Source organism: Phasianus colchicus, chromosome 1 (genome assembly GCF_987193195.1).
Source record: "Phasianus colchicus chromosome 1, bPhaCol1.hap1.1, whole genome shotgun sequence".
NCBI classification, from domain to species: Eukaryota; Metazoa; Chordata; class Aves; order Galliformes; family Phasianidae; genus Phasianus; species Phasianus colchicus.
This window is the reverse complement of record NC_143436.1, coordinates 86205289-86230316: the sequence shown is the minus strand read 5'-3', so window position 1 is coordinate 86230316 and position 25028 is coordinate 86205289. Positions and strand designations below refer to the sequence as shown.

At 41.2% G+C, this 25028-nt stretch overlaps 1 protein-coding gene across 1 annotated transcript; it reads left to right on the top strand.

Annotated features, from left to right (window-relative positions):
* Positions 1-1290: 1290 nt before the first annotated feature.
* Positions 1291-24375, top strand: TBX19 (T-box transcription factor 19). The gene is made up of 12 exons (XM_090151247.1): positions 1291-2300; positions 2578-2646; positions 2764-2913; positions 3852-5222; positions 5417-5643; positions 11335-11599; positions 13450-13584; positions 14365-14426; positions 15373-15434; positions 16073-16261; positions 16919-17051; positions 19084-24375. Exons 5-12 carry the CDS (start codon positions 5447-5449, stop codon positions 19319-19321), a joined length of 1281 nt encoding a protein of 426 aa, XP_090007373.1. The 5' UTR covers positions 1291-2300; positions 2578-2646; positions 2764-2913; positions 3852-5222; positions 5417-5446; the 3' UTR covers positions 19322-24375.
* Positions 24376-25028: the final 653 nt, after the last annotated feature.

Below are 25028 nucleotides of genomic sequence, written 5' to 3'. Positions count from 1 at the left end.
GGTGACAGGATGAGAGGAAATTGTTCTAAACTGAAAGAAGGTGGATTTAGACTAGGTCTCAGGAAGAAATTCTTTACTGTGAGGGTGGTGAGACTCTGGAACAGGTTGTCCAGAGAGGCTGTGGATGCCCCTACCCTGGGAGCAAATCCACGGTGGATTTGAATTTAGTAGTGAGACTGCTGGAAAGCTGCTACATACCTAATGTCTACCCTTTCTCCTCCCTCCACAAGGTCTGATTTATGAGAGAGAGTATTTTATGGATGCATGTAGCTGGAATTTTTCCCTTTGCTTACTTGTTTATTTCATATTGAGCTCAGGCTTGGTTGCAGTATCCATGGGGTAAAGGATTGTAAATGTCCATCCATACTGAACTGTGGAAACTCCTAAAGGGAGTGAAAACCTTTTTCTCTTTTTTTTTTTTCTGAAGAAAGCTTCAGATGGAATAGAATATCTAAGCTGCCAATCTTTCAGATTGCTATTTTAAGTTAGCCTATTTGAAACCCTTTTAAGTTTTTCTCAGGTTCCCATGTGGCATCTCTAGAAGAGGTTATTCCTGAGAGTTTGTGATATAAAATCTGCAGAAATGAGAAGTAACACTGATGTAGCTGAAAAATGGTTAGAAGTATAGGCTGGCCAACATGATTTTAGTGCAGCTCTGAATGGATGTCACTTCCAAATATGTGGAGTGAAAACAAGTTATTTTGTCATGAGTATTTGCTCTTGTGTTTTCTATTTGTGTGTAATAAGATGTGTAAGTCTTGTTACTTTTGAGAGAAGCAAGTATTTCAGCCGTGTATAATTATTATTAGAATCACAGAACATCCCGAGCTGGAAGGGATCCACGAGGATCTTTAATTCCAACTCCTGGCCCCACACAGCACCACCAAACTCCAAGCCCTATGTCTGAGAGCGGTGTCCAAACACTCCTTGAACTCTCACAGCTCAGTGCTGTGCCCACTGCCCTGTGCAGCCCATTCCATGCCCACCGCCCTGTGGTGCAGACCCTGTCCCTCACCCCCAGCTGCCCTCCACTGACTCAGCTCCATGCCGTTCCCTCGGGCCCTGTTGCTGTTGCATCTCCCCCTCCAGCCCCTTCACCATCCTCATAGTCTCCCTTTGCACTCTTTCTAATGGTTCTATGTCCTTCTTATCCTGTGGTGCCCAAAACTGCACACGTCATTACTTTTTTTTGTAATACATTGATGTTTATCACCAGCTTGACTAGATCAGGATCTTTTTTTTTTTTTTTTAAGAAACAAGAAAAATTTCTCTGAAAAGCTTCCCGTGCTTTCTGAGCTGATGTTGATTGTAACAGCAGGTAGGGAGGTGCTACTTGAGCAGGCTGACTGAATAACTGCCAAAAACATACCTGGCTGAAGTTATTGAAACTGTCCTCTCCGCCACCCCGGCATTAATGAAAAGGCTAATCTTCTCTAAGTCTCTTATAACCCAGCAATCTCTTAAGGGGCTGGATCCGTGATTAAAAACAGAGGGAAAGCAGCTGTCTTTTTATCCTCTCGTAATTATTCCTTGGTCGTCAATAGGTGTTGATTTCCTGGGAGTGTCATGGTGATAGAGGTTACGTTTCCCTGTGTTGTTGGGACTAAATGTTCAGGGGTGTTGGTTGTTTGAGTGCACCACTGAGAGCCCTGGGGATGGAAAGTGTGAGTCTTGTTCTCTGTGATTTCACTGCATCGTGAAGGTTTGACTTATTTTGGAAACGTGCACCTAAAGGCCAAAAAACAGCTATCCAGTGTCAAGGCAAGGAGGGGCCTCTTTAATTACCTTTTCTCTTTTTTTCTTCTGCTGTATCTCACCAGCTGGTGGTAGGAATGGGTTTTAAAATGATTTTAATTAGAAAGTCAAAACCAGCAACTCGCTTCTTACCGCTGCAACTTGGTGAATAAATTTTAGTAAGTATTTCAGGTTTGTTCTGTCATTGCTGTTTCCAGACCTTGTTGCTACAATTAAAAGTACGAGTCGCTAAATTCTTATTGGTAAATCCTGGACACAACTAGAGATGTCTCTAAGCGTTGTACTTTTGACTAGAAGGGCTTAGTTCTGGGAGGCTGTGAGCCACGAGATGGCCGCTTCCTGGTCAGTAGCATCCAGCTCTCTCCATGGGGTTCCAGAGGAAGTTTTCAATGTTGCATGTTTGGTGCAAACCCTTCCTACTTCCTGAGACATCCATACCCATCCACTTGTTTAATTGCACAGCTACGGATGACAAGTGCCTCATTCACACTGTGTCCTACTTTCAGTGGCAGTGACTGGCACTCACCTTGTTACCCTATTACTTGGTAAGTGCAGTTACCTTTTCCTTCAAATGTCAAGTATGGGAAGACTTCCAGCTAAGAAAGAACCCATCAAGAAGGTAGGAGGGAGAAGGGATGTTTAGGAAGTATTCAAGTTTGTTATTTAGGTGAACAAAGGAGGCATTTAAAATGTAAAGGACGTCTCCTAAAACAGGCCAATTATTTGTAATAAAGATTTTCACCCTTAGTATTTTCTAGAAATGAAAAGTCAACAATAAGCAATTAACTCAATGTATCTATTGCTTTGGTTTCTCTCCTGTAGCCCCTCTTCATGGCAACTGTCTGTAGGTAAGGCAGCCAGCGTATGATGTGATGAAGACCAATACGTGAGGTGGGATTCATATGGATCTGGATGTATATTTTTGAGTAAAATCTGTGCCCTGATTATATAAAGCTGATGACTTTTCTTGCATGCATGCAAATTTGTTATTTCTTTGGCTAATTCTAGGCTGTAAATATACATCAGTGGTGAGATGTGCCTTGTGAATATACTGCTACATGCATCACCAATTGCTAGTAGAGCCCGAACTCCTAGAGCTGAAACACCCTTCCCCATGCTTAAAACCAGCAATTGGCCTATGCCATTAGCCAACCACAGGTAACTACTCTTTTTGGAAAATACTGAGGTTGCACGTATCTTGAGCTATGGTAACAAAACTATAAATTAAAAATAAAACTGTGTAAAATTGAAATATTTTAAGAGATATTTTTCTTTCTTTTTGTGAGAAAATTTTTGATGATCAAGCACCTTAAGTGGTAATTGAAAGCAACCAAGTGTAACTTACTTTTGGTATCTCAGAGTGCATTTCATTGTTGTGGAGGATGCGAGTTTTAATATTTGAAACTACAAAGAAAATGCCTCTCCTGCAGGCACAAGAAACTGTAAAAATCCAGTCTCATTGATTAAAAATTAACCCCAAAACTTCCTAGTGTAAAATATTTCACGTAGCTCTGATTCCCGTCTTTATTAACATTTTGTAATATCATGAAAGCAAACAAGTGGTCTCTTAAGTGTTTGCTATGCCGTTTGATCTCGTGTGACATGTGCAGGGAAAAATGATAGAACTTCTCTTTCCTTTTTGAGCATTTGAAAAAGAAAGCCCAAATGCTAATCTATTCAGTGTTACGTGATGTTACCTGACAAGCAATTATTTCTCCAGATGCCAAGTGGCACACTTCAAAGTACCTAAATATCCTGTAGATTTTAATGTACATTCTTCATTTGCTCAGCAGTGAAAGGAGGCTGGTTAGTAACTAGAAGTTGCTATTTGCTTAGGCCTGGTACAGACAGACACCTTTCACAAGGTGAATTGACTGATAATCTAGTTAAAATGTTATGAGCTGACAATTCAAACAAGGTATGTAAAGACTGGGAAGATGAAAGAAGGAAGATGTGTCAGAGTGCAAAGTTCCCAGTTGGGATGATTGGGATTATAGATGTAAAAAATACGTCACAACTGCATGACTTTCACTTCCTGTGGTGCTGGGATTGCTGGGCAGTGAAAGTGCTCACTTAAAGTCTCCTTTGTTCTGCAGAACGTCGTGTTGCTGCACACATGCAGCTGTGCTGTTTTGAGGACTTGGAATCAGTATCCTCACTCTGGCTCAATGTTGAGGGATTACTAGGACTACTAGCCAAAAAAGGTGCTGTATGACATGGATAGAACCTACAAATTCTGGAGGGAGATGATACCTCTTGGGTTTTTGCACTGCGAGATAAGTTGAACCTTGTTAAGGGATGGATTTAATTTAAATCCTGTTTTCTAGAGTTTGCCAGACCCTTCCTTGTCTTTATAAATATCATCACTGGTCCACTGTCGAGCCCCAAACCAAATCATTTCACTGCTTAGAAAGCTGGAAGCACAGAAATTCAACAAGGGCTCTTGAGTTAAACAAACACAAAGTTTTAAGTAAGTAGGTAGAAAATATATTTCTCTAAAAAGAAATGCCCAAAGTTTATTTTCATAACCAAATTCCTGACTATGTCATGTCTAACAGACTAGAAATTTCCCAGATGTTATTGGAGCTAAATGCATCCGGAGGAATTAGGCACTCAAATGCCTTATGTGCTAAAGTCCACTGTTTGTGGATCAGTGGTATTCACATAATTTAACCTTCGCTTAACTCTTTAGCACAGAGCTGGACCCAGGTTTCTCAGATCCCTGTCTCACTGCTGAAGTCGATGGATTTCTTGGTATAACAGTGGCTTCTTTTACAACTGTCCTTTGTGGAAAGTATATGCAGTTCAAAGAGACTTGCCAGATAAGGCCTCAGGCTGAGAGGAGAGGGAATGGCGGTTTTAGGAATGATGAGGGAGCTTTTTGATGAAGCAGACCTTGAGTAGGTCAGCAGTACCAGGCCTCAAGACAGTTATGCCTATACCCAGCCTCAGAAGTATGGGATCTGTCCTTAGAAATGCATCCAGAAGGAAGCTGAGGTAATTGTAAGGTGCCACAGACATTTTGTGAATGAAACTGGGATCCAAGGGATGGACAGAACAGGCATCAACACTGGAGTGTAAGGATGCTATTTTTTCCTTCTGCAATCTAACATGTTAATTTAGGAACTTGGAGGATGTTGATTAATGAAGTTAATGCGTTTATTCAACATGCTGGGTGAAAATAAGGCTATTGTCTTCTATCTTTAAGACTGTCTTCTCTGTTTAACTGTCTTGACTGTTACTAGCTCCTTCAGCTAGAGTCCGCATCAGCGGGAATGCAATTTTCATGCATTGTTTCAGTCTGGAAATGAAATAATTTTCATTAATGGAAACCTGGTTCTCAAGCAGAACAATTAGACCCACTTCAGGTTGAAAAAAGATAAAAGCATGCTAATTTGGATGGAGGACTCTTCTTTCAAGGCAGCCAATTGAGTCATCAGCCTGCCACCCACCTGACCGTCTGACAGGTAATTAGGAGATAGTCCTTTTTTTTGTGTGGAGTGTGTGCATAAACCTGCACACGCTGGTGTCACTGCCCATTGGGACTTCCAGAGAAAAGAGCTAGTCAGTGGCAAAAGAGTGAGGAGGGCACGTTTCTCAGGCTGTGCCCAACGATCTGACTTGCTTTTTAATTTAGCTTCCTATTTCTGTCTTTTAACAGCCACCTGAAGTTTCTGGCAGTAAAGTCATTATGGCAGACCTGGGTTGCAAAAAGTCCACTGACTGCACCGTCTCCAGGCTGCTCAGCGTCGTGGAGAGCGAACTCCGGGCAGGGAGAGACAAAGGTGACCCCACTGAGAAGCAGCTCCAAGTTGTCTTAGAGGATGCTACCCTCTGGCAGAGATTCAGAGAAGTTACCAACGAGATGATTGTGACCAAGAATGGCAGGTGAGTGATCTGCATAGCGCTGTGTGCTAAGGGTGGGTGACAGCCGGGGGTGTGAAAAGGCATAATATTAAGTAGTGTGTGTATAGGCTAGAGAGATCTGCAGTGAGCATGTAGCAGTGTGGTCCCCTAAAAGCAGAGTAGGGACAGAATGGGGTGTCCCCACTCCTTTCTCTGAAGCCATTCCTGCCACACTTTATCCCTGCTTGTGAAACATGCTGGAGAAATGTATTGACAAAAAGGGAACTTTCACCAAGGAGTGGACAGTATCTCTCAAAATCTTCTGGATTGCTTCTTGTGCTACCAGTCGTTAATGTTTATTACCACATTCCTACCTGTAGATCTCAAAGGACTGTACAGAAGCAGACCAGTGCTGTTATCTCCCCGTTGCTGTTCTTGTTTCTCAGGCTTTGGAGGTTAATAGTCTGCGCACACAATCTGTACTAGAAAAGGGTACAATCCAGCTGTGCTCTGTGGCTTCTATGTGCAGTCCAGATCTGTGCGGTGCCACAGCTGTATCACTCTGTAGTTGTTGCTGGTATATTTAGTAAGCACCGTGGAATACTGGTTGACATACAGAGCTTTAAAAAGATAACAGATTGTGATGTAAAGGGGATCATATTTCTTACTATTTGCTGAGTGCAAAACTCAGAAAACAGAATGTTAATTCTGAATCAGATACTGGCTTGAAGGAGGCTCTCCAAATAGGCTCTGCACTGAGCTGGGAAGGCAACAGAGTCCAGGTAATGACTAGAGGAAAGTTTTCCTGCACAGTAGTACTAAGGTTTTTACTTACTCTACCCTTGCTACCTCTGCCATCCCCTCCCACCTCTACCTCCATGCATGTTTCTTTTGCAAGGAAGATCTGCATGGAAGAGCAGGATTAAGAGATGAGAGAAAAGATTTACGCTCATATGTGAGTTCCATCAGTTTTGCAGAGATCTTGGTTGAACAGAACTTGTGGACAAGATTACTATTGCCTGTAGCCTGACAGGAAAGCAATTAAAAGGGGAAAAGTCTTGTCTGCTTGCTCAGCAAGATTCTTCTACTAAGAGAACAGTTCTGCTTCCAAAATATCACTGCTTATTGCTACTCTGATTCCTAGGAATCTGTAAGGACAGATGTTGTCTTCTGTTGTTCTTCTTTACACCAAGAAGTTGCTTTTGCTTAATTTGAATGTTTATAGTTGCTGTTGGGCTAAAGCAAACTTCTGAGTGGATTTTCACTTAATGTAAGGTAGATTTAAACTGATTCCTTATCAGCATAAGTAACTAAGATAAGAATAAATTTGCACCAAATGAATTAAGTGCATACAAAAGATTGTGCCTTACCTGCAGGTTGTGGGTTTTTTTTTTTTTCAGTTTCTTTCCTCACTGCTAATGTATGTTGTGATTGCAGGTGATACTCTTTCTCTCTAAAATGTCTAGGTGAGTGCATGTATATAATATTTTTATGCTGCTGCTGAGATGAAAATCCATCATTATTTGAATATGCAATGTTGCATTTTAATTGTGGAAGCTTGTTTATTTTTCTTCATTCTAACAGCACTGATCTTACCAGCTGGTTCTTATTTTTCCTAAAGCTAGTGCCAGTGGGGACAGGTACGTGTTCTTTCTACCTGATTCAACTATAGCAGTCTCAAACTGCTATACATATATGTATCTATATATCATGCAATCTGCATGAATCCTTATAATGAAGGTTTTGTAGCATTAATGACTGAAAAAAAAAGAAAGTATTTTCCCTTAACAAACAAACCTTAACAAAGCACAGTGAAAAAATGGAACAGACAGTGGCTGCTGCAAAACCCTCTGAACAACTCCATGCTTTTCAAAAGGAGACAAACTTGGGACAGTTTCCTGTAAATCCTGAGCTTTTCTCCAGGCTCAGAACTCTTCAGTGGCAGTCTGAAGGGATTCTCAAAAGAAAAAATATTGATCTAATTCTGCTACTTCTTACAGCAATAGAACCAACTCAGACATTCTTCTTGAAGGATGTGTGAGCACTTCTGAAAACTGTTTTCTAAGATTAACAGGAAAAGCCAGCCTGGACTTGGATGTTTGAAAATGAAGGGCAATTTGTGTGGAAATATTGTTAGCAAAGTTCTGAAATTAAACTGAAACTTGATGCAGGAACATACTGGAGAATGAAAGGCTGTCTGATACGGTCCTCAAATGTGAATTTCTAGCATGCACAGTTCTATCTGCTGTGATTGAGTCATCTCTAATTGGTACTAAGGGTCCCAAAATGTTCTGAATCACCTTCCCTGTTAATACGTAGATACTTCTCCATAGCTGCACTGTGGTTCATTATATGAATCGCCTGCCGCAGCAAAGCACCTAGGTACACAGGGAAGATGGATGTGTTTTTAATAGGATGGATACAGTGAAATTAAACTGCATGCTGTATCACAAGATTTATCTCAAAGGGTGCAGCTCACGTGCTAGAATCGGTCTCCTATTTTACTCAGATTTATTGTATTTTATTGGCATTTCAACATTTAAACAATCCGTTTGCTGACTGAGCAAGTTTTCTTACAACTTTGATACCATTTCAGCCTATATGGTATTCTGAAACATCCACATTACCGTGTGGAGGCAGGAAAGGGCCACTATTCCCATTTATATGCAGGGAGAATCAATACTGGGTCAATGCAGGCAAACATCACAGAATCACAGAATGGCCAGGGTTGGAAGGGACCTCAAGAATCATGAATATCCAACCTCCCTGCCACATGCAGGGCCACCAACCTCCTCATTTAATGCTAGACCAGGCTGCCCAGGGCCCCATCCAATCTGGCCTTGAACACTTCCAGGGACAGGGCATCCACAACCTCTCTGGGCAGCTGTTCCAGTACCTCACCACTCTCTCAAACATGGAAGGGGATGTGGGGAAAGGCTTAGATGCTAAAGCAACTTTACTCTTTACTACACATTCAGATTTGATACACCAAACATCTTCCCACTCAAGCTCCGTACCATGGAGTTATTGTAGCAGATCTTCTCTAAATAAATGGAAGAGATTGAAATACTCAGCTATTGCAGTAACAGAGGTCACGTGCACCTACCTGATCATTGGAATCAATTCTGACTGAAACAAATTTGTGGAAATTGTCATTTGCCATGCTACAGCATGCGATTCGAACAGTAAAACTGTTTATTTGCTCAACAAGTGAGGTGGTAGGTCTTCCATCATTAAGGCCTGTACAATCAAACATGCTGATCCAAATGATGTGGGGATTGTGTGTGCGGCAGAGATTAATACAGGAAAATGCTGTAACTTGTGTGGTACAGGAGGTTAGAGTTGATGCTGATCTGCTCTCTTGGGGATAAACTCAAGCCTCTCAAGTAGAAAGGCAGAGAATGCAGAGAATGTTGCTTTGTGTGCAGAAAAGCTAACAAATAGTTCTGAGAAATCTAGCAAAATTAAATTTTTTGAGGATGAGTGAGTTTTCCCCTCTGTTTCAATTTCAGCTAAATATGTAAGCCTGTTACTTTGAAGGTGGGCTGCAGGTGACCTGGCTGTGCAGGGAGCAGCGCATCCACAATTTTAGTCACGTTCCTGTTTGAAAGAAGGGGACACCTGGTCAGAAAGACGTGTTAAATGTAGTGAACAAATTCTTGGCTAAACTTCTACTTAGAAAGATCATGGTTCAGCATATCTTTCTCAGTGTTGCATTGGCACTGAGTCACCAAGTGCTCATACTAAATGAAAAAACTTTCTCAAATCAGAGAGAGTGGGCTGAATGTATGTCTAGAAAGGTAAGAAGTGAGTAGGATGTCGTAAAAGGCAAAGGAGATGGTCTGCAGTCTGCAGGTAAAGCCTGCTGAAGAGTATGAGTGCAGGGGCCTTTTGGTGTCACTGGAGAGAGTGAATTTTCAGTTCCCTTCTTGTGTATTTTGGACAATTTGCACTGCTGCCTAAGTAAGCCTAGAGAGCTACCATAACCATGGACTCCAGGCAGTGTCTGAGGTGTAACTAATCTCTGTATCTCTAGAGAAAAGAAGCTTGAAGTCTTATCGTTCTACGCATAAAAATGTGGCAAACTGTTGGTTTCCAGGAGGAGTCAGTGTGGATGTCTCTGGGGCCAGGAGCCTCATGTTTATATAAGAATAGTAGGAGGTGATACATAGCAATACAATACAATAATTCTGCATGTAATGATGTGTATGATGCCACAACCTAAGAAACGTAATGAGTAAGGTATGTTTGATGGGAGATGTCTGTTCTGCTACTTTTCCCAGTTCCTGAAACTCTGAGAGCCCTACTAATTCCATTGCTGTAGACTTGTCCAGGCACTGAGATGCCAATTCAAATCTGTAGTCACAAGCGTTGGAACAGAAAGAAAACTGACAAAAGTCTAGCTGTGAATTGCTGCAAATCTCCTTTACAAAGGAAGGTATAAAAAATAAAAGGGAGTTAAGAAAAAGGGGCATTGGAATCAAGGACAAAGATGCTTCAAAGTGTTTTCCCAAAACTAAATGAAGATAGTGTTTTAATTTTATATGCACAAGACGGTGAGAAGTCTGGATGATAAATGTTTAGAGCTCTTAGTAATGGACAGCATTGCATCTACGGTAGAACTGTAAGTGGAAGAATGTGATCAAACTGATGAGAACGAGGAATATGGAAGGAAGGGAGCAGATGACTGGAAGAACTGACAAGTGCAGGTTGGTCGGCAAGGATCAGACTTCTCAAACTGGAAATGTATGTACTGACAGTGGAACAGTATGAGAATATTTCTTTTTAAAAAAGGGAGAAAACTAGTTAGCTGTTTCGGCTAACTAATTTTTAATATACCCATGTAATAAGATTTCAGGATGCATTTTCAAGGAAAAGGTAATGAAATATATGGAAGATGACGGAAGATGAGATAAAAGGCATTTTACTGAATGTTAAGTCATGCCTGGCTAATCACGATAAAGGAAATAAATAATTTTACACAAGGTAAATGCAGCCAAATTTTTAGTACACTTGAGTATTGCTGCCTGAAAACTGTTACTTAAGTGACAGATACTGGGGTTTAGCAGATGAAGCAAAGGAAATGAACCAGAGGAAAGTGAATCATTTAGCTCGCAGAAACCATGGAACCATCCCTTCCAAAGAAGGAAGAAAAATCTTTGTATATTGTTGTTGTGGTTATCTGCCTGGGATTACTTTCTAAAGGCTGGAAATGGCAAGATGATTTTAGAGGATATACACAGAGTGAGACAAAGTAGAACTTGGCCACTGGACAATGTTCTGCAGGAAAATAAAAGCACCAAAATGCAATTTATTGCAGGATTCCGTAATTAATGCAGTTAATCTGTGGTTTGGCTTCACCTTCTCAACCATCTTTGAGTCTGTTCAAGCCTGTTCATCCCTTCTTGTCTCAGACCTAAGGATGGTACTTAGCATGTCCGTATCCAATAGATGCTGCTGACACTATACACAGTTCATAAACAAAACACATTCACAAATCTAGATCAAGACCTGAGTACCCTACTTCAGCAATAACATGTTTTTCCAAAATTGTAAAAATAAAAAGAAGGATTAAACTTTAGGAGACTTTTCTCTAGCTATACAGAGAGAGATGGGGAGAGAGGATGTTTTTGACCTTGACCTAACCTGCGGGGCTGCTGGCCACAAACTCACTAAGACGAGCCTTTCAAAATCGTTTTCTAATGGTATCTGCACTTTTTGTTTCTTGAACAGGCGGATGTTCCCTGTTTTGAAGATCAGCGTATCAGGCTTGGACCCAAATGCCATGTATTCTTTCCTGTTAGACTTTGCCCCGACTGACGGCCACCGCTGGAAGTATGTCAATGGAGAATGGGTGCCAGCTGGGAAACCAGAGTCACCAAACCACAGCTGTGTCTACATCCACCCAGATTCTCCCAACTTTGGGGCCCACTGGATGAAAGCTGCCATCTCCTTCAGCAAAGTCAAACTTACCAACAAGCTCAATGGGAATGGGCAGGTATGGGTATGGCCTGATGTTTCCCCATACACCTCTTGGCTTCGATTGCAAGCACCTACCAATCAAGAAATATCAAGGGTGCATTTATGTAATTATAGAGGCCCTTACAGTCCTCTTCACCCACAGATGCCAATTATTCTCTGGAGGCCACATGTAAACAGGAATAAACAGGCCTTAATTGGCGCTTTCAGATTTTAATGGACTTCTTGATGTTAAGAGAAACAGAGTGCTGTGGTTTACTTAATCATCAGGGGGCTTTTGAGAGTTGGTCTTGTGCGCTGGTTGTTTGTTTTTTTTTTTCTTTTACATAGGACTTCAGAGAAGGGGGAAAGAATGGTCACGGGTATTAGGTTTTTGTTGTGTTCCCCCATGTTGTTTGGTGTAAGTGGAATGTTGGCAGGAGTCAGATAGCAGAATAAAAGGCTGCTCCTAAATGAAATAATTACTATGTCTGCTTCTGCATCATGATAATTATCAATATTCTATTGAATCAGCTTTGGCCTTTGGAAAGAAACCACATGTACCAGAAATAAGTGACTTTCTCTTTGAACCCCTTAAAAATGCAAACAGGAAAATTAGTTTTGCTTCATATTTTGTTTTTGATGATGCATCTACAGATAAAATATTGCACAAGACCTTTTGTTTTGCTTGTTTTTGTACAAAACTCCTACGTTGGATGATACTTGTCAGCCCAGAATTTTTTTTTTCTGTGTAAATTTTGTATGTTCTCTACCCATTATTTCCATTTGGTTTGTGAGGTACCTTCATAAGCCTAGTGCCTTAATTAGGTAGGAAATTATCTCAATTTTTAGATACTGAAGAACAGAAAGATGACCTGACTTTTCATAAAGTAACAGATAGAATTGGCACACAGAACTTACTGTGTAACATAAAATAGGATCTAAATTTGCAAATTCTAATCCTGCATCCAGGACCTTAGAACAGTTAAAAGTCTAAATGTATGCATTGTAGAAAGAGAGGGACAGGAACAATGAAAAGACAATTTGGAAGGTCAAAGAAACCTTGATGGGAAAGACAGAAGCAAGAACTTTATATATGGGCAAGAGAAGAAGGAGAAAGTAGAAAGGAAAGGTGGAAAAGCTAAAGGAGAAACAATCCAAAGAAAAGTCAGCTAAATGGCAAACAACTGAACCTCTCCTTGTTTTAAGTTTTGGCAGCAGTGTTAAGGTAAACCACATCTCCACTGTGTTTCAGCTTCCCCTTTTGTGGTGTTATTAGAAAGTATTAGCAGAAAGCACTGTTAGTCAGCTATTGGCTCCTATTCCATCTATATATATATGCACATAGCACTTTCCAAAATACATTTTTTTCCTTAATTTTAAATATATTTTGTTGCATTAGAGATAATTAAGTAATGAAACAGGCTTCCTGAGGAAGGTATTCTGTAGAATTACCATTATGCACAGCTTTAAATGCTAGAGACATTTGCCAAGGCTTGTTAAGGTAAATCTTGCCCAGAAAGATGAGAGGTGACTATCCCAGATCTATCCTGACCTTGTTTTCTGTGATGATAATTCTGACTCTTTCAGATAGCAGAAGCAGGATAGAGATTGCTCCTTAACTGACTGAACAACCTCTAGTGCAGTGGAACCCCGATGGTGTGAAGGCCATGGCTACTAGCACATATGCTGCTGTATCAAAATCTTTAAATCCAAGCTCACTGTTCAATTCTGCAGTTTTCTAGGAGTTAGGAAGGCACCTGCCCTTCTGCTTTCAATAACAATAAACGGGAGGGGTTTAATCTGGTCTATTATAGAGCAAGAATGAAAAAACAGCAATGGGATGGATACCAGAGTGTCACTGAGGTCTTTCTGTTTTGTTTTCTGCAGATAATGTTGCACTCCCTGCATAAATATGAGCCTCAGGTACACATAGTTCGTGTAGGAGGCCCCCACCGGATGGTGATGAACTGTTCCTTCCCTGAGACTCAGTTCATAGCTGTGACTGCCTATCAAAATGAAGAGGTAGGCAGATGCCACGCTGTGCTCTTGGGTATCATTGATGAGACATATTAGAAGCCTATTAACTACAAGACCAGCGTGAATAGACTGGTCCTTTTCTCTTTTCACTACTAGTCCCATGCAGCGTAATGCTCCACCCAGTCTAATACTGTCTTCTTTCTGCAGTTGAAAACTGTTCATTCCAAGGTCTGGCTGCAGTACTAAGCCAGCTTTAGCTTAATATTCTGCCACTGCTATTCCAGATTGGTCCATCTGTCCTGGCATCCCAATCTCTTACTGTAAAAAACCTGCAGTCAGCTCACATATCTTTCTATAGTAATGACCAACAGTTTTAATGATAATCGTAACTCTTTCCTCTCCTTAAAATGCATACAGTTATGGAAAGGCATATCGTTCTAAAGGAAAATTTCTAAAATTGGAATAGAGGGATAATTTGGATTGTGACAATTGTTCACTCATCTGCCATATCTCCTGGCTGCAGATTTGATTTGTATTTGTTTCTCTTCTCAGTTCTCTCGAAAGGGTTCACAATCCCACAGGAATTACCAGACTAGACCACACCATTAAGTTACCCCTTTTTGTGTGCTGCCTGTGGCACTGATCAGTACACAGCACTATACAAAGAGCAAATCTTCCACCAACCACTCCTGGAAAACAATACGTGGGGATATATTTTGTTTGTCTAACCATGGCAGTTCCACTTAGTTTTCTCTGGAAGATGTTGTTTCAACTCTCTATTCCAAGTTGCCTTCACTAACATGCCTTGTTTTCTGTAAACTCAAGATAACAGCTCTCAAAATCAAGTATAATCCCTTTGCCAAAGCCTTCCTGGATGCAAAAGAAAGGTGAGTTGATCTTTTTCAGCTCCAGTAGTATTTGGTTGCTGGTATGGTTTAAAACTGTGATATCACCATGGAAAAAATAAATTATACATAACTTAATCTTGTTTCTATTGTCTTAAATCTAGAGTCACCCCACTGAAACTAGTGGGGAGACTCTATGTAATTGTCACCATGAGATGTCCTAATATGGTTGAGTAATCTCTTCAAGGTGGAAGGACACATGAAATGAGATGGGTATGAGTTTTCCCAGTGATGTTATACACCTCATATGTTCTCAACATTGTACTTAGACTCCAGTGAATATCATAATTCAATAGGTCGGGGAAAATAAATGCTGCATACTTCAAAAAGCATAGTTAAAGTGAAATTGTGATGTACCAGTAACATAGACACACTGCTATTACTGAACCTGTGTGATACTCTATGATGTGTTTACTAAAAGTAAGCTGTGGGTGCTCGTTATGGTAGAGATGCTTCTGCCATCAGAAACTAAATGTGGCTTAATTATTTTACAAAGATTCACTTCATCTGTACCAACACATTGAGGCACCCAAATGATAAATTCCCATCCATCATCGCTATTAAATTTTGTCCAGGTCTGCTGCATCTTCTAAAGTGTCGTCTCCCACATGTATGCAGGAGAATCACTGTTTCTTTCCTTTCCACTCTTGGAGCTGCTGTGTCTTAATTCTCAGTTGCAGAGGGCAAATGCTGCCTTTGTCTCATGTCCCTAAGCAGGAGGCAGAGCCTTGCTTTATACTGAGTGGGATGCAGGAAGTCCAGGTGTCCTTAGGTTTCAGGTTCAGGATGCTGTGAAACATAATTGTTTCCTTTATGATAAAGGGCAGAAAAGTCTTTTTGTGTGTGTGCATGACTAGTTTTCAGTTTTTACAATTTGTTTACTAATTTTGCAATAAGAAGTTTTACCGCTAGATGTTTTCCCTTTCAGAAACCATCCCAAGGATGCATCAGAAACAGTCTCTGAGGGTCAACATATGACATACTCTCACTGTAAGGTTTTTGTTCATGTGAGCTGGAGATTTTGTGTGATATGATAGATGCTGGGAAGCTGGGATCTGCTTAACTGGATCAGAGCAGCAGTTCACTGAGCCTTGAACTGCCTTTGCAGAAAGGGACTGTCTAAACTAAATAATGATTGAAATAACTTCAATAGGAAATCAGTTTCTGCAGAAGCATCATTTTTTCATATGATCTAATTTTTGACGTAAATGGAATCCAGGAAAAAAAAAATTATATATGGAATTTTTAGGGCTTTCTCTCCATTTGTTTTGTATTTATAACTGTATTTTTGTCCCCCATAAAACTTTCATCATTAAGCAGGACAAAAATTTAAATGAGGGAGAAGATGTTGTGTTCATTCCAGCGATGATCAGTTTTTCTTTCATTTATTCTTTGACATTAGTGACATTTTCTTTTAGTGTGTTTTCAGGTCTTGTTTTTAGTGGTGGAATTTTTTGGTGGGCTTTTTTTCTTTTGGTTGGTTGTTTTCTGCTTGTCAGTTGTTCCACGAAGCAGTATTTTGACATTGGTTTGATATTTTTGAGGCTCAACTGATGTGCAAGAAGCCTGGCTACTTTATTGAACTGCAATGTTTTAGTGCAATAATATTCTTCTCTTTCCCCTCAAAGTGGGTGGATGGTTGATTTCCAACCCAGATACAATGTGTGCATCAGGAAGCTCTAATTACCAGTATACTGCACCTTTACCTTTGCCAGCTCCACACACTCCCCACGGCTGTGAGCGATATTCAGCGCTGCGAGGGCATCGGGCTGCTCCATATCCACCTTCCTACATGCAAAGAACTCATTCACCTACAGGTACAACTGCTTTGCTTCCAGGAAACATTCACCCTGTCTGACCCTTGCTTTGGTAACCCTAAGCAGTAAAACAATTGAAAGCTGAAGCTAAGGAAGAGCAGTGTGAGTGTCTGTGACAATCTAAGCTGAACACTGAATGCAGAGGGTAAGGTTAAGGCAACAAAAGAAGCGGGACAGAATTGTTCAGTGCATTGTAACTGCTAATTGTAAATAAGAGTGAATGATCTTGCTTAAAGTCCTTCTCTCAGTTCTATAAAAGTATCAAAGCATTGCAAGCCCTCTTTTTAGTGATGTGCCACAAAGCAGTTGCTCTCTCAAGTCAGAGCAGTCCTTAGGAATGTGGCAGATGTTGATTTGAGGTGAGGGCTTTTTGGTATTGCCAGATCTTTCATGTCCCACCTGCTCTCTAGATCTAGAGGTGGAGATACAGAAACTGGTTCTGCTTTGATCATATGAAATTGACCAGAAACAGAAGTAAGGATAAAGTAATCTGTCTGCTAGCTATAATTTAGCAAAGCATCCTGCTTAACTGAAAACTCAACCTATAAAGAAACGTGTACCAAAACATTGCCAGTCATATGACAGTCATCATTAATCAAAAGATTCTTGGAAAAATGCATGTCATGAGGATTTGTTTTTGTTTTTTTCCCTTCAAAGTGAATTTTTTGGAGAGCTCCAGCAATAATCTTCAGGTATTCTCAGGACACGACAGCTGGACTTTGCCATCCTCTCCACATGCTAATTTGCTCTCAGTGCCACACACCAAGGGAGCTGCCAGCCCAGGACCCAGGTAAGGTTACAGGAAAGCTGCTGGTATTAGGAGCACAAAGGCTAGTAGGACTGCCATAAAGCTCCATTCACGCTTGATTTCTTAACCAATTCCCACCTCCTCTACATATGCAGTCTTCCTTAGGTGAGTCAGGACCTCAATTTTCCATGTGTAAAGTGGAGATACTGTTTAACTGAAGGACCTATCTGACAATAAAGTTTGCCCATCCTACATGAATATGAAATACTACAGAAACAGCACTTACTAGTATGTGTGCACACTTGCTAAGTCTCTCCAGTATTTTATCTAGTAAGCAATATCCCAGATATAAATGTGCTCCAGAGGTTTCAAAAAATAAATTGTACAGATATCAGCTTGCCTCTGTAATTTTAGCCTTTTTTTTTTTTTTAAATCATGGACCTCTTTATATTCAATTTACAACATATGGAATGTTTAATTGTAACTAGGCTCTCTAGAAATGATTGGGTTTGTAATGACTTCAGGAATAAAAAGGTTGTTGGTTTTTTTGTTTATTACTAAAAGATCTAGTAAAGATTCAACCTTAGGAAGAAATACAAGTGAGATTTAGTGTAGGAATGAGAATTAGGATGTCTAACCTAGCCATACTACCTTAACTGTAACAACCCATTGCTAAATCACGTCCCTGAGCAACACATCAAAATGGTTTTTAAACATATTCAGGGATGGTGACTCAACCACCTCCCTGGGGAGCCTATTCCAGTGCTTAACCACCTTTCTGGTAAGGAAGTTTTTCCTGATATCCAAGCTAAACCTCCCCTGGCACAACTTGAGGCCATTTCCCCTCATCCTGTCACCAGTGAGAAGAGACCAACTCCACTCTTGCTGTAAGTATTTTTCAGGTATTTGAAATGAGCAATATGTCCAGTGTTTCACCCAGCAGAGCATATGCCCATCCAAATCATGGGCAGCCAGCTTTTCCCTATGAGGATGTTGTGGGAGACAGTGTCAAAGGCTTCAAAGGTTTTCATTCCACCATGGCTCACCATGGTCTCCAGCTCCTCTGCTTTCTCTTATGCTTCAGAGTACAGAAAGTGGCTGATATTCCTGGTGTGATGCGATGGTTTCTCTTTAACTTCTCAGTCCTGTTCAGCATATGCTGAAACAACAGTGATGTTGCCACACTGCAAAGAGAAGACGCTTCCCATGATCTGCCACTCCATGCTTCATGTCTGCTCACGTCAAATAACCCAAATGAAAAACAGTCTTTCACGGGCTGATGTGGATGAGTGGGAGAAATCTCTGCACCTGTTCACATTAGGACCGTGCCTGCCCTGGCAATTCACACTTTATTTCATGCTGCAATCAGCATCCAGATTTTAAAACATGTCCCAGGTACCCAACGTAAGATTCCTGGACAGATCCTTCTGACAAGCTGATTACCTTCTGCCCAGATGAAATCAATGGGAGCTTTATTTTCCCTTAGCATTTTTGAAAGCCAGGATCTTGAAACTCAGGTGCCTGCGGTCAGTGAGAGTTTTCAAGTCAAATTATTTTTTGCTCCATGCTCCTCACTATTGTCTTGCATGAAATGAGGTTCTTACTCCACTGCAGGGGTATAACAAAGGCTAATTCATGGTGCATCATAGAAGTACTGGTAATAGGGCAGTAATCAGTTCTAGGATTGGCTAGAACTTCTTAGGCATACAAAACCAATCAAGTATTTTCCCTCCTTTCCCCAAATAAATGCATGAACTTCCTTATTTTAGATGCCAAGAAAATCAGGTGAAATTATTTAAAATATAAACATTCATTAACAACAACAACAAAAAAAACCCCACACTTAAATCCTGAAACATCACATGTGTTTGCATGCTTCTCTCCATGCCTATCTTCAAGGTCACCAAGTGTAATGGCTGCTTGTGTTTTTTCACATAAGATCTGCAAAGCTGATCTAGTTCAGCAACTCGATTGGGATACCAGCTTTTGAGCAGATAATGCACTTGACCGCAGAAGTAAGTCTTATGCAGGTATTGAAAAAGTCATTCAGTTTGTATTGCTTTTTTTTTTCCAGCCATTACCCTTGTCTGTGGTCAGTGAGCAACAGTGCCGTAAGTGTCACCAACCCAGGAAGTGAGGTGAACAGCAACACTTCAAGCATGTTTCTGAGGGGTAATGTACCCTTAGCTACTGCATCTTCATCCGTCCAAATCCCTCTGCAGGCAACTGCATCTGGCAGCATGGAAACACAAGGAGAAGCCCCTCTAGTCAGACTAGTCGACTCTGCGTGGACGTCCTCACACTCCTTTTAATGGACAGGCAGCTCAAAAGGAATGCTCAGCCAAGCAAGAGAGAGACAAATGGCAAAGGATCCCCAGGAACTGAGCTCAGAACAGGGATGCGCATGCAGAATACTCCCCATCAAGCATCACTTTCCATAATGTATCTCTTGTGCGCCAGAGAAACCAAAATGCATAATGCAAAGGAGGGAAATGGTAGGGGGACTGGCTTATTACTGTAACCTTCCTGCATTATTGAGGATGATATCTAGAAAGAATCTGTACAGTTGGCTTTGCTCCTTCCTCACATCAAAATGATCAGAGATATGGGACTGACTGAAGCAGACATGGCAGCTGGATATGTGCACGTCATTTTAGAAGGGTCCTTTCTGAAACTGAAAGCCAAGTCCATGAAAATTGTGGACAAGTTTGCAACCATTGATTTGAAGTGACAGGGCTGCTTTAAAGGCTTTCTGAATTTGTCACATGAAGCTTTCCTGAAACTAAGCTCTTTTGAGATTAATCTGACACCCTAATTCAGCTTGCATATGATATTCTCTGTCCCTTTCCTTTCTTCAGCTCCTGTGTGCTCTTTCTGTGTTATAGGGATAAAGGACAATGCCCAAGCTAAGAAAGCAGCTGCATTGTAGCAGCAGGTGAAGGGCATCTGGTTTAGCATTTATAGTCTGATGTTAAATGAAAAGTTCTGATGTTTTCTGCATGTGTTATTTTTGAGAGGATGGAGGGAAAATAATTCTAGAAAAAAATTCAGCTTACATTTCCACTTTGCTTCAGGCAGAGTACTAATAAAATATGAATCAATGGTGTGTTACGGTTTCAATGCATTTCCAAGGTGTAAATGTGCAAACCAATCATTTTTTACCTACTAGCCTCTGAGAGAATTTAAATTAGCTCCACCAGAAGTATGTTGTCAGAAGTTTTCTATAACTCTGCCAATTACTGGCCATATGATCTTAAGCATGGCATTTCATATCTTTGTACCTGTTTTCCCTTTCACTTTTTGTTTGTTCTTTTGTTTGTTTGCTTGTTTGTTGAAGAACTTACTTTTTCAGGTTGTTGCTTTTCCTGTGAGAGAGTACAGCATCTATGACAGCAGAAGTCTGATCCTGTCAGCGATAAGCAACTACTGATAGTATAAAGCAAATAACAACTTACTCCCTTGGATATTCCTTGTTTACTTCTTCAGTCAGTCCCCATTCACTGCTTTCATCCACAGAGGCCTGCTTAAGGACTTGCTATGCACTAAGAAAGGAAGTGAGCAGCAGTAAAACATGTTAATGTGAATTACAAGCCATGCTCCTGCCTTGTACTCCATGCTGATGTACGTTTTCCGTTCTGAGTCTCTGTCAACTACAGAAATCCATGCAATGTCAGATACCATGTGTGGGGGTGGTGGGTTTTTTCAAGTCCTTAGGCCTGAATCATCCCCTTAAGGCACTTTCAGTGCTATGTAGTTTCATGACATCCCCATCTGGCTTTTTAGATTTACTGCAGGCAAGGCACTACACCAGGACGCACTTAAGGTGCTGTTAGTTTTAGTAATGCATGCTGTTCTTAGCTGAAAGCAAAGTCATAAAGTTGTTTCAGACATGCATTTCTTTTGAAAGAGGCATCGCTCAAACAGGAGCTAAAAGCAGAAGGTATAAAGCTCTGTAGCCTACTATTAATCTAATTGTTGATAGTTCTAACTTATATCTTCTGTTCCAACCTCTATCAAAGCTCACTGTCAAATTTCTCAGTATTGTCTTTCTCTACCTTGCAGACAGAAATGTCGGTAGTTCTGCTTTACAGGTGAAGCTGATTAATTAACGTATACTACCCTCTACTGGCTGCTTGGATCCCCACAGCAGCTGCTGAGTCTACATAAAATGTCTATAGATGCTAAAAAAAAAAAAAAAAGGCAAGTGATGACTTTTCTGTGTGCCACAACTTGCTACACTTCCTTCACGGTTAATGAGTTGGATAATTGCTTAGTTTTCCCTCGAACTGCATTACAGTAACAGAGAAATGATCGTAAGAAGTTAGTTATGCAAACGGGAATTTTATTTCACAAATAAACAACCTGGGAGAAAATCCAATTAGCTTTCCTGATAGCCCTGCAGGACTGAGAGGGCTGATAAAGGATTGGAATGATCAGGCAGAAGAATCAATTTCCTTATCGCTGTAAAAGCAGCCATGATTTGTGTCGCAGAAAGTTCTGACGTCTCAGGAGCAAACTAAGTTTTTGTCATTGCAGAGTCTGGTTTAGCCTGAGGAAAGACACGGAAAGATAAAAATGGCCCAATGCCTCAAAACACTACTGCTTTGATAAACGCTTTTAGAACTGGGCTCTGGCAAGGGATGGTTTGCTTCTAAGGAGCAGTAGTCGCACTGGGGATAGCTTTTACCACCTGTCAACAAGGAAGAAACACCACTGTAAATTTGCAGGTCTCATTTCCCCAGCACAGTGCCATGCCCTGCATGCAGCCACCGGCTGGGCTGCTCACTGCACTCTCCTCCCTGGGGAAGAAGGCCCCTCAGATATAAACCATCCCCCTCATGGCACACCGCCATTTTGCTTCTATCAGAAAAACAACCAAGCATTTCTGACTGATATCTGTCACTCTCTGCTCTACCCGATGACTGAAGGTGCAGAAAGAGAAGGAAGTGCTCCCTGTTTTCGTATATTTTGACAGACACTTCTTTGCAGTCTCCAGTGAGCAGACACCTGTGGCACTGAGGCAGGCCATTCCCTTCCTCCTGCTGGGGTGCTGCCATTTTAGGCAGGCGACATGGCAGGTGAGTGGGGCTGCAGCTCCTCAAGTAGCCTGCATTTTAAGCCTGCAAGGAAGGCTGGTTCTTTGTGATGCAGGTTGGCAGCCTACATGGCCTCAACCCAAAAAGCCACAAGTGGGACCCCTCCTGTGCTTCACCCTCTCCTTGTCAGATCTCCATTCTTTCCTCACGTCCAGTAGGAATCCCCTGGGCATCACCTTATGCTCCTGCCCATACCCCAGCAGAAGGGCAATGCAGCTTCCAATTTTCCAGTCCACTACTGTGGAGTTTTTAGGGAATGTCCCTTTGCTCGCTGACAGGCTGAGGGCCAGACAGCACACATGTACCAGCAACTGAAGTCTCCAGCTTAAACGCTTCTTGGTGATCCAGTCCTGGGCTCCCATCCATCAGCAGAGGTCCGTGCCTCCACTACCAGCAGAGACCAAGCAGCAGGTAACCCCTCCTCAGAAGGCATTTTCATGCCTCACATCCTCATTGTGCCCTGTCCCCCCTTAAGTGGGCTGCAAAACCTTTCCTCCACAGGAATTGTGGAGGAACAGCACAACATGCCACTCCCAGGTCAGCTGCTCTGCCCACTTTGTCCTTCTGTAACTTGAGGTATTTTCAGCTTCTCTTTTGTTTAGAAAGTTTCATAGCCTGTTTGTTTTTTTTTTTTTCTTTCACCCCTCCCAACCACCCTTTTGTTCTCTGCAGTTTTCTGACACAGTATTAGGAACATCCTTGTCTATGTGCTGAGTTACAGGCACCAGGAATTGAGCTATGTAAATGAAGACTGGGGAAGGCAGTCATGAGAGAGAAGAACTTAGCATCGTAATTCAGCACGTGATTTTAAGGCCCTTGAGGGGAGTGAAAATGATCAGGGATCATCAAGAGCTCAGGTTCACAAATTTTCAGGCATTTTGGGAGATTGTTCAGCCAGGATGTTATGCCTGCTGTGGAGATACTTTAGGATGACTGCTCGTTTTTTTCAGGTGCACACTGCTGTAATAACAAAACAGGTGTTTTGAGAAGGCTGGGTGTTTAACTAGGCATGTGGCAAACAAGCTGGGAAGAAATGCCCTGCTATTGGGCACAGATCAGCAAGATTCGTAGTGAACAGCACAAATGAAAATGACACAAACTGGCTCCTGAAACACTTTCCAGTCAAGGGTACGTCTGTAGACTGCTTTTGCAAATGCAAAGCTCAGAAGTGCCTTCTGCACTCTTCTGGGACATTGCCTCAGAACCTGAGGCAGAAGGGTGCTCTGTGCTGAAATCTCCAGCATGACTTCCATCCATCCATGCCTTTTCCTGCCAAAAAGATGGTTCATAAAAGATATGCTGTATGCCACACTCTGCCTCAGTTCTTGCCTTGATCTTTTTTCTTTTTCATTGTGTTTTTTTAAGTCAGATTGTGTATGCTTTCCTCCAGGAGAACAGTTGTAAATTGCAAGTTAAGTATACTTTGCTTCATTAATATTTGTTTTCTTCTTTCTTTCCTCTTCCTCTCCCAGTGTGGGCTCTTCACAATACTGTAATGGTCCCTGAGATCTGGACTTGGCATCCCTCATTTCTGAAGTATCCAAAGCTTTGTGTTCAAAACAAACTTGAACTGCTTTTGCAAATATGAATCATTGCTTGAGTCTGAAACACAGTACATTTTACAGAGCTTACCCTGCAACTTACTTCTGCTTTAGGATGTGTAGTGAAAATGCTAAATCACAGCTTGAACCAGTGATTAAACACCTGGTAGGAAGGCAGGGCCAACCCAGGGGACCTCAGGTGCAAGCAGTGCACTTGATTGACTTGATGGGGTGGAGCCAGGATCCACCCCTTCCCAGACCTCATATAAGGGTTGGCACTGGGGTAAGGATATCTTGCTGGAGATTCCTGTGTACCTGAGGCCCTTCATGGGTAAGTGGATTCTTTCCTTTGTTTCTGTGTTTACAGTTGCTGCATTTGAGTATATCCTTACTTGCTGTAGCCTAGGACTTTTCTACTATGCTGTTATTACTGTGCTTTTTGTTCTTTTACAGGATTCAATCCATGACTATAATCTATAATTGCAGATTTTCTTAGGATATAGCAGTCTTCCAAGTACTAGGTTGGTTGCCACTGTCCTACTCGTATAAAAAAAACTTTGTCACTTTCTCTGAATCTGAGAAGATGACTTGGTAGCATCCAGGAGGCTAGGTTTAGCTGCCAGTATTTCCGTTATCACCTGTTTTTTGGATCTGTTCTGCCAAGAGATGTCAATTCTTTGTGCCTTTGTTGGCTGGAACATAGCAAATGCAAAAGTGGGGAAAGAAAAACTGATAATAAAGCTGAAAGTGCTTTAAAAACTCAAAAAAAAAAAAAAAAAAAAAAAAAAAGGGTATTTTGTAACGTAGCAAAACATTTCCGTTAGTTTAAACTTAAGCACTATTATTTATCGATGTTGAAGATGGGTTCTGGGCTTTTGGTTCAGCTCATAGCTGTGGTTTTGTCCTGAAGCCAGATCCGAATACTCATCCTTAGGATAAATCATGCAGCACCTCAGATTCTGTGTTTTGGTTTGTCTGCTGTTAACATAAGTACCAACAACCGAGGGTATTTAACCGTATTTATATTTTAGCCATATAGTATGTAGCACAAAGTCACGTCCCCCCATACAGGAGATTCAGTTGAGGCTATTTGAAGGCATGTTTATCAGTGGAACTATTTTGAAGGAAGTCAGAAATACAGGTAGAAAGGATCCTTAATGTAACTCTGTCTCCTTTAATAGTTAAGTACATGCATTAAAATTAATCCTGCTAAATGAAACACTCTGGTTTCACCTATGGTGAAAAACACCAGTTTTCTCCTGTGGTGTGTCACAGTCTGCTAAGCCTGAAGCAACAATAAATAACGATCCCTACCACAGAGATGTCAGTGCTTACTGAATGATTTGAAAATCTCTTATTGGGGACATTACTGAAGCATGAAG